The sequence below is a fragment of the Pipistrellus hanaki genome (genome assembly GCF_964339955.1).
Source record: "Pipistrellus hanaki genome assembly, chromosome: 5".
Taxonomy (NCBI): domain Eukaryota; kingdom Metazoa; phylum Chordata; class Mammalia; order Chiroptera; family Vespertilionidae; genus Pipistrellus; species Pipistrellus hanaki.
Genome location: NC_140507.1, coordinates 13,126,227 through 13,142,583, shown reverse-complemented (window position 1 = coordinate 13,142,583; position 16,357 = coordinate 13,126,227). Strand labels below are relative to the sequence as shown.

Below are 16,357 nucleotides of genomic sequence, written 5' to 3'. Positions count from 1 at the left end.
ATGACTCTTGGCTAAAGAGATGGGTCTCTAACAGTAGAATTCTAAGCATCAGCCAGAGTTGGGTGGGAAAACCTTTCCTACATCTGAAGAGCTCCCCAAATATTTCTTATTGTACTTCAACCTGGCTGTTTAATCAAACCTCATTAAAACGTTTCTGGTGGAGCTCAAAAACTTGCCTAAATGGGGGGGAAGAGAGAGTCTGTAAGTAAATGTTTGGTTAATGAATAAAGATCCCACGTTTCATTCCTAAAAATATCTCCCGTTGTTTTAGACCCATCAGCAGAAGCACAAAGCTAGCTGAATGCTCCATAAGAATAAGAACATTCTCTGTGATGGGACATACCTGAGAAGTCCCCAGCTGAAGGGGACCCTTGGGAGAGGGCAGTTCACCCATGGCCCTGTCTGGGTACCAGACAGATGAAGCTGTCTGCCAGGAAACCGAGATTCCCTTTCATTCTTCACAATTACAAAGTTGTTTGTGGGAGGCCCCAAGAATCACTTATAACTGAGAGAACAAGAGAAGCCGCCCTCAAACTCCAATTTCAATAGGCCTGAGAGCCTTCTGGAAACCCAAAGCTACGGCACCATTTGCTCTCCCCAGAGAATATCAACAACAGATAAAACTAACCCAACCTGTGGCAAGAAGGGTCACCTTAGAGCGTGGGCCAATTTTTTGGTACCATTCAGCGACTGCCACAGCTTTTCCTTCTCTGTAATTCCTGTGTAGCTTGGAACTTCAAATTGTAATCCATGCCCTTATTTTAAATTCCCACCCGAGTGAGCCTATGAGGAATATTTGCATGTTTGTGTCAACAACCTTCCAGGCAGTTAACAGGGAAACGACTGAGGTAGAGTTCCTTCTTCAACCCTGGGGGGCTGCATACCTGGCTTATAGGAGTTGCTAGTTCTCATGTCCTCCAAATCCCCAATGGTGGGTGCTCCAGGGACACGGCTACTCCTACCAAGGTAGCCACCATTTCAGTGAAGCCACCGTTTTAATATCTAAGTGAAGCATTTGAAAACCAATGGGTGCTCAAAGAAGCAAACCAAAGTTTACTAAAAGTACTATGTCCAGGAAACAGAAATTCCTAGGAAATCTCCTCTGAGCAGCAGAGAGAAAGAGAAAGACGTGGGGAGAAGAGAAAAAGACATAACACAGTATCCTGAAATTCATTATACCAAATTTCCATGACATATCAAGGAATCAAACCTAATTCTGCCCTGATTATTTTGGGTATGTCATTATTAATGTTGCAGAAACATTTTTAAGCCACTCTCTATCTGGAATTTAATGAAAGCAAAAGCTAACAATTTAAAAAGTAATGTTGAGAATGCCATGATCTGAAAGGAACTACTATTAGTAAACTAAACAGCAGTCTAAATGAAGAAAATTACCACTGTTCTGAGAATTATCAGGAAGAGTACTGAAACACAAACGCTGCCATCCATATATAAGAAATTATTCAAGTATGCATTTGAGTAATTCTGCATTTTAATTTAACCCTTTGAAACATTAATCAAACCATGGCTAATTATAGGAATTAAGGAATTAAACGATGGAATCTTCTAAAAGATATTATTTAAAAGGCAGTTTATACAATTACTTGTATAGATGTTTGCTTTAAAGAGGAAAACAGTTCTACTGTAATGAAAAGGGTCTTAGAAAATTAAATTAACAAGGGGGGACCAGGCTGATATGAAACTAAATTAGCATCAAATGCAAATTACAGGGTACTTAATGGTAGAAACAGGTGCAGAGAAGAACCCTAAATGAGATAAATGAATAAAACATCCCTCTCCACAAATGTGGAAGCTGACACAAAGTCAATGATATGAATAATTCAGCAGCCTCCACACTGCTGTTGAGGTCAGTCTGCCTTGACCTTTGAAACAGGAAGTAAAATTCAGTTCAAATTTGAGTGACTGGAAATATAACAGTTATTTGTTTTTTATATTAAAAAACCCACAAATTTTTTTAAATACAGACACAGAAAATATGCAATAGAATTACACTAAGAACTAAAGAGACAGTACTGTATATAATCAAAGTAGTTGATCAATAAACAAAAAACTTATTAAATTAAATTTTACTCAAGCCATATTTTAAAAAGAAAATCCTTAAAATAAAAACAAGTGAAAGCACAACCAGTCCTTATTGATCAAACTACCTGTGAAAATAAATTTCTAAATTTTATCCTTTCCTCAAATTATTTTATTGTGATGTTAATGTAAAAAAACATGTTAGAAAATGTTAAACATGTTAAAAAAACATGTTAAAAAAATAACATCATTTATTGTGATGTTAATGTAAAAAAACATAAAAGAATTGACCATACATTTTTATGAATAATGCAAAGTAATGTCTCACCTTTGTAAAACAAAATTTGGTTAAATTCTATTTTTAAGAAATCTCTATGAAGCTGTTCTTTTTATTAGTTTAACTTATAAAAATGCAACCCAGGGCCTAAAAACAAACTAAATATCTACCATGGTTTTATCTGTCTTTTATGCTTCTTTTCCTTCTTTGCATGCCTCAGAAATATTTCATACAGTCAACTAGTGAAAGTACTTCCCTTATTTCAAATTGAATTTGGTGCTGCTAGCGTTTAACATGGTGTGACAACAAACCAGTTTCTATAAGCTTAAAAGACAGCAAAATACATATGGTGGATCACCCTCCTCCCTGTTTTACAGAATGGCATCAAAGATGTTTGATAATAGTAGTTATCTCTGTCCTCCAATTGGTTCTATTAAGGGGACCCACAACTTGGATATCTACTTTTCATCTATCTACTGTGCTTGTCAGATAAAAGATCATGTTGAAAGATGAGCTTAATTTTATTTTGTGGATTTGGAGAGGGTTAAAACTACACACACACACACACACACACACACACACACACACACAGCATCTAGGAGAGAGCAGTGGTAAACTAGGTCTACAATATAATTACCATAGGAACAGGTTTGAGAAATGCTCTTTATAAACCCAAGTACTTGGCAGAGGCAAAACTGAAGATGCAGAGTAATGTGGGTTTTTTTTTTTTTAATTATTAGTATTATTATCATATCGGCTAAATCACTCCTCACTCGACATTTAATAAAGGGTGCTAGACCAAACACTGCTGATTTGGGGCTTGGCGTAATGACTGACCTGAGCCAAGGTTTGTGTACAAAGTGGCTCCCCATTAAAGAGGGCTCTGTGGAACCAGCTGGTTCTCATTTTGAAACAACCGGTTTCTCTATCCCCAAGTGCTAAAGAAAATAATCCCTGCGATCTATGACTACACACTTTCACAGAGGCAGCAATGAGAATTTGATTGTGGAGATAATTAAAGTCATTCCTGGAACTTCCAAGAAAAAAAATCGGGGCGGGGGGTGGGGAAGAGGTGGGGTCGGAGGAAAGAATAGTCAATGATAGCGTTTAAAATTAGACTATGACAAATCATTCCGAGTGCAGGAGAGGGAGGAGGAACCCCCACCTTCATGGGATTCAGTTGAACCAGCTCTGTTTTCTTCTTCATTGTTGGGGGGGGGAGTGGAAGAGGGGTCTCCAGGGGAGGCCAGAGGTGCCATTAGTCAGGGCCACAGCACCCTGGTGTCTGGCTTAGCCCCCCGTGTCCAGTTTGGATGCTGAGGAACCGAAACACAGCCTGAGAAATTCCTTGTTACTGATGACACACACCACAGGGAGATTTCTTAAGTTTCGATCTTAAATAAAATAGCCAAGGAGCAATCTATCTGGATCCTTTAACAGACAGTCATTCCAGGCCGATCTGAAATACTGAGGCTATTGTAACACTAAGCAAAAGCAAAGAAGATATTGGACACTCAGAGGCACTGTGTTTTGTTTTTATGCTGCCCTGTTCTATAAGAACCCATGCTCCAACAGCCTGAATGGCACTTGGCTAAACCTCTATGCCCTGCACCCCTGCAGATTCCATGGGCTTTGGGGGAGAAAACTGCAGTGTGTGTCATCTGTCTGTGTGCACTATCTGCCGTTACCAGGAAGAAGAGCTGGCCTCCGTGAGGATGATTTGAGGCCTCTCAATTAACCTGATTAGTTCAGCACGCTGCCCTCATGAGCGACACCTTATCGGGGAAAATGAGGGAGAACTTCCTTCCTCCAGTAGAGGCAGGAGCCCCCTTAAGCTGCAGAGATGAATCCTATTAAATGTGAGCCGTCTCTGCTTCTCCTCCTCTTTCCCAGCTGGAAGGTCAGAGAGACTGGCGAGCCTCAGAGCCTGATTGGATTTTGTGTCCTAAGGACAGGAGGCAAGCTCCCATCTGCCCAGGTGGCCTTGGAGGAGGCTGGGAAAAGGGATGCCCTGTGGGCAACTCCAAGCCTCTTTTTTCAGAGTCAACCAGGCACATGATGGGATTGGGGTGGGGGGAGAAGGAGGGTGAGGGAGGGAGGGAGGGAGGGAGGGAGGGTAGGGGAAAGAAAGAGGGAGAGAGAGAGAATTCATTGACCCTTTCATCATGAGAGGCATGTCAAAATATACCTATATAGTTTTTCTTTTAAAAGAAAAAATAGTGACTTAAATCTTCTAACATTATGTAAAATAAAAGCACTACTAAAACATCTGCTACCCTCACGCTGATTTCACGTTTGGTATCATAATGGAAGATGACCAAGTTGCCATAAAAAATAAAGCTTTCCCCAAACTGTCTGAAATCTGCTTGCTTGCAGAGGATGCTGTGTGTGTGTGTGTGTGTGTGTGTGTGTGTGTGTGCGCGCGCGCGCTCGTGCCTTTTAATTCACGTTGTCCTCTGTAATAGACATACTAGTTGCCAGAATGTATCCTTGGAAATATGCTTTGTGAGAATGTCAACAGCAGGGTTTTTCTCTTACTTGTCTCTTCTGTGATTTACTTGATCAATTAAACAGTTAGGCAACGAGGGGATTTGCATGGTAATCGTGTGAAGATTAACATTTTTAAGTGTAACAAATTTAATATCTTATCTCACATTTTCTGTTTCTCATCATTCTTTAATGGCAGTGCCTTCTCACTTTATTGTGTAGCTGTAACAAGCCTGTCTTTACCCAGAGAGAGGAGACCACCAGATTCAACAAACTGCATTTCTAGCTTCTTTCATTCTTTCTTCCATTTCACAAAAACATGCTCTAAGCACATCTTGCACAGGAGCGAGGCACTGTGCTGGGGATACAACAGCAACCAGCACACACGAATCACTGCCCTCTGGGGCTCACAGTCTACCTCCTAACGAGTTTATCTGCCTCGGGAATACCACAGGGAACTAAAATTGGAATTTCATAGCTGGAAAGAGCCTCAGAGATCTCCTCATTCCAGCCCTTGTTTTAAAAAATAATAGCCACCTTCTACTGAATATGATTTATGTGCCAGGCACTGTGCTAAGTACTCTCCATGTATTATCTACTTACTCTTCACCACAACCCTATAAAGGAGGAACTTCTACTCTTATCCTTGCCTTAAAAATGAAAAAACTGGGGCTTAAGGAAGTTAAATGGTCTGCTTGTAGCCCCACAGTTAACACTGGAAGAGCTGGATTTGACCCGACGTGGTCTGACTCCACAGCCAATGGGTCTTCACCATTGTGTAGGCTGCCTTGGAGGAGTGCAATGAAGCCATGAGTTTGCCCAAGTTCAATAACCCAGGGATAAGAGCTAACAGTCCAGGGATTTTTTCTCCTCTGCATCATAATCCCTACTTAAAATAGCATTCCTCTATTTCTTCTTCTTTTTTTTTTAATCAAGATATTCTTTGTTTACACTCACTGTTCCAATTTTTTTTCAACTCTGAGGCACTGAAAGCTCCCTTAGGGCAGGAACCATGTTATATCTCCAACCCTGAAAACAGTGCACGGTGTATAGAAGATCAGTAAATATTTATGGAAAAAGTAAACTGAGTGCCTCTTCATTCTAGGAGGTTAGCTGCCATGATAAACTTTTGGTGAGAAAGATCCATGGCAATCATCACATTAAGATTAACAATCCACATGAAATATATTATATTCAAATTGCAAGAGCTATCTGATTTCAAGTACCCACAAGGTACCACACCCAGGGCTAGGTATTTTAACCCTTGCAACTCTTCAAAATAGAAAGATGTTTCCCATTTTAAAGATGGGAAAACTAAGATGCCCCCCTAGAGCAGAGGTGCTGGTAATGGAGGGATTTGATCCCACAAACAATGAACTCCAAAATCTATGTCTTTTCCATAATATTCTGCCTTCTCCTAGATTTCTCATTGGAAAAAGTAGGAGTGCCTACTTTTTCCACACGAAACACAGTGTTCACTCATCAAATTAAATGAGGACACCAGAACTCAAACACTGCTCCAGCAATGGGTTCAACAATTTATATGTCACATTGTTGTTTTTTAATCCCAAAAGTTAAGTGCAAGATCTACTAAAAAAAAAAAAAAAAAAAAAAAAACTGTGTAGGTAAAGAAGTTTAGAGTCATACATGGAAAGTATGAATTGTAAACACCAAGGGGAAAAAGGAGACTATTATGAAATACTGAAAACAGTAAAATTTTTTTACTGGGCAACTGAGGAAAGAAAAGGATCAGGCTGAGAGCTAGGCCATGAGGTTCCTAGCCACCTGCTTTGTTACTTTGCAAGTATCACTCAGACATAAATTACTATTAATCCACAAAGGGTAGGGTTTGGTTTTGCTTTCAGGTGCTCACAGGGCCAGGATTCTGATGCTGGTCAGAGAATTTACATCAGGGTCCAGAACTGGACACTCCCACGCCCATGGCCACAGAAAGAAGGACTCAGCTTTTTAAAGATATTCTGAGATTAGAATCTACCTTTAAGATAGCACCAAGATCGTTAGAGAAACATGGGTTTTCTACATTATAATAACTTCCAAGATAACCAGGTTAACTCTTAGCCAACTTTCTTTTCTAAAATACTTTCTAATTAAGAAAAAAAGAGACTTCTCATGTTTCATCTTTGTTTTTGTCTTTGTGTCGTGTGTGTGTGTTTACATGTGAGAGTAAGCAAACCAGATATAGGTCCAAAGTTCTTCAAACTACCTTTCCATTTTGTGAGGGATTTCAATCAATAGTGCATTCAAAACTATTTTTAAAATGCTATTTTTAGATATTACTAACAAATCAAAATACTAATGAATGGGAAGCATATTAAAAAATTGGGGCAAATCCTAGTAGTTTATCTGTGGAACAATAACAAATAAATTGCAAGTAGCATGATTGTCTGATCTAAGACAGAGAAAAAAAAAAAAAAAAAAAAAACCACAAAGCTTTAGTCAAATCATGGTTTCTTTGGAAAGGTAGATAAGAGAACCTCTGAGCATGAGAAAAGTTATCACCACAACCTTTACACGAACTGAAATTTGAAAATCTTACCCAAACCCCATTCAATATGTATAGTAACCGTGTCCAGCCTAAAAATGCCTAGGCACTATGCGATTATCATTTTCTCCTTTGTTCCCCCCATCTGACCTGGACCCGAGAGTGTTAAAGAAAACAATAGACGAACAAGTAAGTGTACAGGGCAGGATTTACTGGCATTTACTTTTAATCTACAGCCCTTCACTCTGTAGCTTATCGGGCCTCTGTCAGTCCTTTTTCCTCCTTTATATTTCATGAGGAGCCCCCCATGCTGCTACTGAGAGACAGAGCCCAAGTGTCTATAAGCTTTTTGTCAGGTAAAAAGACAAGAAAAAGGGAAGGAACAAGAGGAAAAGCAAAGCTAAGAGGCATCTATTAGATGTCACTAGGCTTTTGTATTCATGTCAATGATTCAGGATTAGAGCATTTGAAATAATCTTATTGAGAGGAATCAAAAGGCCCCCCGAGTGAGAGGCTGCTCTGTAGCATATGGCAAAGGCACGGACAATATCTTATTAAAGATGTGTTGGCCAACACTATTACTTTATATTATATTACCAAACTATTGTGCCTCAAACAGTTAGCGGGACGGTATTGTTACCCAGGGCCATTTTGGAGGCTAATGTGTGGGATCCAGCTTTATAACTTGCTGGCTTGTCTAGTTAAGTCTTTACGAGTAGGGTTTGGAAGACCAAGCACTTCACCTTCAATAACAAAAATCCCTAAAGCACACTGAAGACCACTCTGCCCCTCCTGAAAGTGGAGTTCCGATTATGTGGCTCAAACACCAAAGGCCTTCCCTCCCTCACAATCCATTTCTCTAAGTTTGCATCATTTACCATCTATGACCCCCGCCTCCCATGGACATATGCTGTTTTGTTGATTAGTGTGAGTGGGGGAGGGTTGTCTTGACTCTCCTCCCCATGAAGAATACATATACACAAACACACATGCACTCCGCTTCACACCTAAGGCAATTAAAATTCTATTACAATAAGTACTGTAACGTTAAAACCTTCACTTGCTTCTGGACAAAGGCTTGTAACTGGAGAAAGAGTTTGGGAGGGAGATTTATCTTCATCTACCCACACCTTTAAAGGCAGCGAGCAACCAAAGACAAACCTGCACTGTTCACCATATTTCATTGGCTGCAATTGGAGTATTTAGGTCACTTTTATATTGTCCAGGGCTGTATATAGTTACACAGTTTGTATAGAGAGGATGGGCTGTGGGCAGGGGAGGGGAGGAAGAATTAGATGTCTATTTCAAATACTGCCTCAATTTAAAATGGCCAAAATACTATCTCTTTATATGCAGGAACCTCTACATAGAGTTTTAAAAACCTGATCAGTTTTTTTTTTTTTAAGCGTTTGGTCAGGTGCTGGCAGTATGGATAAATGAGTGAAATTCATCAATGAAGAGCTGAACTGGAATAGGAGTGTGGTCTTATTTTCATTCTAAGCAACTTCTATTAGAAAAGTAAAAGCATATTTAATACAGTGATAGATTCTCATCACAAACTGACGGTGCAAAGTTGCCAGATGACACACAGGGGACTTTGTACAGCTTTCCTGTATTTTTCTACAACCATTACAAAAGCAAAGCTATGATGACATAGGGTAAGAAAAACCCACTCCATGAGCTGACGCCCAGGCCAGTTACACATACCCACTGCTGATTCTCTGAATCTCCGTTAAATACATTTCTTGGAAGTTGCTGCCATTATTTCCTTTACAGGAAAACCACTGTTGTTCATTATACAGTGTCTGCAGTAGCATTATGCCATGTAAAAGTGCTTTGCATTATGATATATTGTCAGCATATTTGAAATGCATTTTAATGTATCCTGGTTGTGTATTTGGGAATAGCTGGTAGCAAATGGGATATATAGGCTGCTATTAGCTTATTGTATTCATTATTTTCTTAACATAGAAGCGAGCTGCAGTGAAATGTACAGGGCTCATCTCATATTCAGAATTGTATTATCTGATATGTGATAAAATTTAGAATGATGCTCTCTCACATAAGTCTCATTCCTAATAATCGCATGTGAATTCCCACTGAGAAAACAAATGTTTAAATATGCTAGACTTAATAAACATCCGTAAATTCATGCTCGGTATAGACGCTGGCTTGTCACTTTTAGAAAAATGCAGCCTCCCAAACCAGCCAAGAGGACAGCAATTACCCTGCCTGGGGCCACTTTAAAAGGTGAATTCCTCCTCCTTTTACTTTAACCCAGCATTCCAGGTTAGGAAATCAGGTGGTATAAAGGCTTATCAGAACTCCAAGAAATGCAGGTACACCTCTGGTTTTTCACACCCCGGACAAGTCATTTGCGTATCTTATGGAGGGACTATGTTTAGTGGTTGGTCCTTCTAAAAACTGGATGAAGACCAGAATATTAAGAGTTGGAAGGTCAATGAAATGAAACCAAGAAATTCTGTCTGAAAGCCTCATCTGCAACTTGAATAAAGTATATGTTTATATTCACGTTAGTTGAAGACTATTTTTACAGAAGATTTTAAAAAAATTAATGGCTTTGGGGGTTTACCTCTGTTAATAAAAAAGAAAAGGAAGTCATTTATTATTAAGGGGCCCAGATGTCTTTACAACCTCGTGATTGTGAATTTAGAAATTAGGATATACCCCACCCTGCTCAATGGTTGGAAAAAACACACACAATCATATGCTAATTCTAAACTTTTAATATTATTTTGCTATTATACAAATGAATATATATGTTATATAAATATATCGTGACCAATTTAATTAAGAAATTAGCTTGGTGATAGCACTGCACTTTATGAAATGTCCTACCACAGTATTTATATCTCTTAGATGAATAATAGATCGTAAATAAAATTGGTTCTTTGATCAACCTTGACATGGTTAAGCTTTTCTATTCAGGTGATTTACATCCTGTAAAATCAACAGGTATAAAATAAGCATCCTAATATTTTCACACCTGAACATTTTTCAACCAATAAACCTAAGACATACCTAATTAATGTTACCTAAATACAAGTGATCTAGATATGGAAGATCTTTTAACTATATATATATATATATGATATATATATATATATGTGTGTGTGTGTGTGTGTGTGTGTGTGTGTGTATGTGTGTATGTGTGTGTGTGTGTAAAAATACATACATATTCCAAACAGAGTTGGCTTCTCACTATGAAATTAGTGTGTGTTTTTAATGTTACATGTCAAAGCTTTCATTTCAAACATAGATACAAGAATTAGTATAAATGGAAAATAAAGACAAATCTGTTAAGGTTACAATGTGCAAACCCAAAATCTTTAGAGGTATCTTAATTGACAGGCTCTATAAATCCATGCTTTAAATATTGGCTCTGAGGAACTCAAAACTTGCAGGTTGCTTGAGCTATATATCCCAAAAGAGCTACGTCTAAATTCACATGAGACAGGAGAAGATAATTTGAGGAAGAATTTCATCTTGTATTATTTCTGTTTTCAAAAATGCACTATTAACTGCTCAAGATCCACAGTACAAGGAAATAAAGAATTGAGCTCTTATTTTTTCCTTTTATTTTTTCCTTTTATTCCTAATGATTCTATCAAGCACACTGAATAAAATTATAATAAAATTGGGGGGAAAACAAACACACAAATATTGAGCCATTCCCTATCCTGCTTTACAATAAGTGTCAAAATCTGACGAGAAATTTTAGGGCTCCATGTGTAAGGAATCCTGCAGTATAATTTGGAGAAAGAAACGTTTTTGTAAGACCATCTATATTCATCTGTGTCATTGCTTAAAGATAGTTTAGTGAGTCGAGGGTAGGAAAATAAAGTTTTGTGAAGCAAATCAAGAGTGGATGGTAATCCTAACAACTAGATACGGAATGACATTCTGCACATTTAATATATTCAGTTCAAGCATTTATAAAGAAGTTTCCATCTAGAAAATTGAAGCTCCTTTTTACAGATTCAGAAAAACTGGGTTCCCAATTCAGACTACCCTATGTGACTTTTGTCATTATCATCTTTTCTGATTCTCACAAAGTAAACCTAATTAAGAACCTCCCTCATTAGTCTTCCAGAAAAATTAGCACAGCTTATGCTAATTACTCCTGCAAAATTTAATAAACTCGTTGAAATGGGAATAGTCTAATGAGGTTTTATTTATTGAACTTAGATAACTCCAAGGAAAAAGGTTAGGACACAAGGATATCCAATGTGGTAATAAAACTACAATTTATTCAATTTCTAAACATGAATTTTATTGCAAACCTTTTAAATTCAAATATGAGTTACTGTGTGAATATGTTAAGTCAATCTCCACTGTAATTCAATAACTGCAAATCATTGTTTTGCTTTTTATTTAACAATAATTAGTATACATAGCCCTTTACCTCAACAATAATGAAATTTGCTATTATTAGTTCCTGGTCATCAGCTATTAAACATAACACTTTTGACTTTTTTCATGTCTACACAGCCCAAATATCTGGATCATTGGGCACAGCCTGGGTTTTATCATTCTTCGTCAAGCCATTCGGTATCAGGCAGAAATATAAAATATAACCTGGCAGTCAACTGCAGATGCACACGTCCTATGTTTGCAGAGAATTTTCCAAAAAGCTTTTCAAAGTGACTGGACAAATTGTCACAATTGTAAAAGGAGTCATTTTCTGCAACACAGTGTGCTACTGCTGATTTTGTTAATTCCACTTTTTGGATAGACTATGCCTAGCTGATGTTCGCAAATCACTGGCGGCAAATCATACAGCCAAAATTCAACACAGAAAGAGCTTACCCTGCACCATTGCCATATGACCAGACAGCCTCTTCTATCTACCCTATAAATAGTTTTTCAGCATAACCACTGCTTAAAGTCTTTTTTTTTTAGCAGTGTTCTTCCAAAATCTGAAGGACAAGCAAAGGGAGCTAAAAAGTACTGGTGCCCAAAAGGTAACTGTGTTAAAACTATGCTAAATCCTAACATAACGATTGCCTATACCCTCAGCTCTATAATTACATACTGTGTGCATCTTGTAAAAAAAAAAAAACAGTTGCTACTGCTACTGAATGCAGGCCCCATAACCTACTTTTCAAAAATATGCAGGAATTCACATCCATAAATCTAGAAAACAAATCAAACCCTAAGCATGTAACACAGATATTATGCAATCAGTAATATAGAATCAAATTGTAAACCATGAAATTCAAACACAGTTGCCTTCATTTTTTTTCCCCTTTGCAGCAATTGTATGGAATTGAAAAATCTTTTCTATTTTGCCTTTCCTTGCGTGAGTTCTTTTCTTATTGTTATTCTCTTCTCTCATCGTTAAAAATGGAAGTTTCACGTATCAGCATAGACAAGCCTGGAGCTTTAAAAGCCTTTTGGCCGTCTGAAGGGCAAATTGTGGAAACTCGGATGCAAATAAAGGATAGTTAAATGGGTTTTTGCATATCAACTGGCGTCGCTGCTTAAAAAGATAGTTCACAGGAGACAGTGGCAACAGCCAGCAAATAAACACCCGCTGGACTGGTGCAGACGCACTGGGTTTCAGCTGTTTGTAGAATTCTCCTCTCTTAAGAGACCAGCACTAGCTACACACAGTTTTCTATTTTGTCAGACCGAAAAGGGGGGAAAAAATGAAAAGGATAAATGTCCTGAGTAATATCTCAAAGCCACCAACAGTATAAAGTGCATACTTATTTTGCCTAAATTGTTTGAACTACCCCAGCCAAGAAAAGGTTTTAAGTACCCTACTGGGACAGATGCAAAGCGGCAACAATAGAAGCCACACTAATGCAATCCAGGTAACACAATCCTGTTTCAAAAACACGGGCCGGGCTAATTACAGCGCTGCTGAGTCAAGTTTCTTATGCCATTGCAACCCACAGGAACAGGTCAAAATCAAATGTTATTCAAACCACAGTCCTATCAACCTTCTATATCAGAGTCACGGCTTAAAACCAAACGAAGAACTTAAAAGCTTAACCCATTCACAAGCAAAAAAAAAAAAAAAAATGTTTTCATTGAGTGTGGCAAGGTAAGTTCTTGTCATCATCTAAACCAAAAGGAACTGGGGAGCAGAACAAAATGCATAGAGTTTCAAATTTGGGGGGACGATCTGGGCTGGTCCTTTGATTAGAACACTTTCTTTTTGATGGCTAAGAAAAGCTTACTTAGGATAAGAAGTGGTATTTTTGAAGAGGTGTATTTAAATGAAACAAACAGCACAGAGGTGATACTTATTGTTTTATAGTATTTGAATATTTATCTTCTGATGCAGAAAAAAAAAATATTATATGAATGGCAGGCCTGTGGTCTCAGATAAACATGTCATTCGAATTCTACAGACAGCACACCACCTCACTATACTGCAAACATTACCTGCGTTACCTTTGAATCAAGTATATTCATACTCATTTATCAGGCAAAAGTGTATGTTGTTAGTGAACATTAGTGAGAAATACTTAAGTAAAACATCCAGTTGAAATGTGAGCTTTAGGAAACTACTTGGCAATCAAAATTGGGCTTAAAAAATAAAATAAACAAAATTGGGCTTAAGCCTGAAGAACCACATATGTCAAAATCAATAACCAATGTTTTGTCATAAATTATGATGAAGCAAACACTTTCCAGTTCATTGAAAAATGATTAGGCAAGTCCCTAAATGATAAAAGAATTAGGAAGACAGAGAAGTGTGGGGGGGAGAGGGGAGCATTGTCAAAAAACAATATTATCAAACTCCAAAGGAGACTTTTGTGCAGCTGTAGGTTCCTTCAATGAGGGATCAGTCAGTCAGTCTTGCTTGCAAGACTCTTTCCCGGCTGGTGGAGGGTGCTAGCTCTTTTCCTAGCTGACAACCGACAGCATCTATAAACCTTCCAGGCCATTTAACTCTCAATGAGTAGTGCTATGTAACAAATGGTTTATCATACATGTTTCCATACAATGAATTTCAATAATTAAAATGTAAAATGAATATTTGGAATGTGGCTTTGCATAATATGTGCACATACTGGCTTCAAATTGCACCAAACAACTAAAACAGATTTATCGTTCCACAGTGATTTACTCGGTCATGTCAGATTAGTAATATGGATCTGTTTAAAAACACAATAATTAAGACAAGCAGGATAAATTAATCAACTTACAATACAGTATGAGCTACAATCAAACCCAGGAAATAACAGTAGGAAAATCGTGGTTCGCAGATCTCTTTAAAACTGCTTTTATGCATAAATAAAACCTTAAAATGTAGATGGATTACATCCAACAGGACTACTGTAGCTAAAAGTGATAATGATTCAAACATTTTTCAAATAAAAGTTAAATATTTATAAGCACCCAACCACATTTCATAAATCACAAACTATTATTATTTTATTTCTGAAGCTTCCTGGCACAGCGTGAGGACTGAGCCACTGAAAGTCAGGGGGGGAAAAATATTCCTTTCGGAGCATGAATCAGACACAAAACCGGAGCAATCCAAGAAAACAGGCCTCCAAAGAACATTCCATATGGCTTTCCCAGGATTCGCAATAGCTCGGCGCGGATTAAGTCATGACCAACAGGCACATTTCGGCCACATGCATTCCTAACCCTCGCCCATGAGCGACACAAGGCAGGTGTTTCATTATAATGAGGAATAAGAAGCCAGTGAAAGTAGAGTGGTCCCTACCTGTCAATTATCACTGGATCTGAGGGAGTCTCATTTCGGTTGCCACAGCTTTTCTTGTCACAACAGCGGCTATGGAGGCAAAAGCGAAAGGATTTAGTACAACCATTACAATGTAAAATCATCATTTAGGCAGACAGAAGGTTCAAATTGCTGGGTTGCAAATGCTAGAATTACCGCAAAGCCATACCTGGCAATCAATGGATCCCTGGGACAGAAAATTCTATGTGGGTCACCTATGGGTTAATGGCCAGGCTTAACCTCTCCCCGCACGAAGAAGGAGAGAAAGGGACTCTCTGGGAGCCGGGACTGACAGCCCTAAGATGGGGTCTCCCCATCACGGCCCGCGGTATTGGGAGGGTTCACGGTGAAATGCATTATGATCACATCTACCCAATGAGAATATTCAGGGTTGTGGGTGGCTCAAACGTTCTTCCCTCAAGATCACACTAATTGTGTGGAACGCGTCAATAATGAGGTATGAGTGATTTCTCCCCCTCCAGTCATTTTGTATTAAGTGGATTCCTCTTCCTCCTCCTCTCTCTTTTATGGGAGACATTTTCTTCAACCACAGGCTTTCTAAAATCCTGAAGCTGCAAGTGCTTGCTTTTGAACCATCTTCATGAGAATAAAAGCATGACACAATAATTAAGACAAACCAAGAATCGGGATAAAAGAAAGTGGAGACCAGCATGCCCTCTTGGGCTTTTGTGTCTTGCACTGGCCACCACTTACATTTTCTGGAAGCACTAGGGACAGCTGACCAAAAGGCTAGCACAGCCCTGGCAGTGGGCGCTCTTTATTAGACCAGAAAAAGCAGCCACGGGCAAGAGATGCACCCCTATCCAAATCCCACCCCAGCTGTGACCTTAAGATGCTTCTAACAGGGAAAAATTTATGGTTTTTGAAAATTACCCATGATCAATGGAAACCTATGCACCTGAGACTTGTTTACAAATAAAACATTGTCCACAGGGGCACACTATAAAAGCAAATATTTGATCAGTCAAGGAGGTGAGGAAGTGAACCAAGGGTTATACATTACCATGCACAAATAATATGCACTTTGCTCCCACTTTCTTACACAGGCACACGTGCATGATCTCTCTCTCTCTCTCTCTCTCTCTCTCTCTCTCTCTCTCTCTCTCTCTCTCTCTCAACTTAGTGAATCACAGAGCCTAAATTTAGAGCTGCCAGAGAGAATCAAACATTGAACTTCACTTTCAGGACCTGGAGATCTACTTCTGCCCAGGGAGTCTTTCCCCCAAGCTGGAGAGTCTCTCTCCTTGCTGTAACTATATCCCTGAGAAGAGAATCAGCTTCCAAATTTGGTGCTAATTCT

At 38.6% G+C, this 16,357-nt stretch overlaps 1 protein-coding gene across 4 annotated transcripts in view; it reads right to left on the bottom strand.

Moving 5' to 3' along the window:
* EBF1 (EBF transcription factor 1) overlaps positions 1-16,357 on the bottom strand; it is a 386,949-nt gene that overhangs the window by 343,481 nt on the left and 27,111 nt on the right. For all 4 annotated transcript variants that reach the window (XM_084884650.1, XM_084884648.1, XM_084884651.1 and 1 more), the window contains exon 6: positions 15,019-15,087. In XM_084884650.1, coding sequence (XP_084740776.1) covers positions 15,019-15,087 — 69 coding nt within the window. The remainder of the gene's footprint in view (positions 1-15,018; positions 15,088-16,357) is intronic.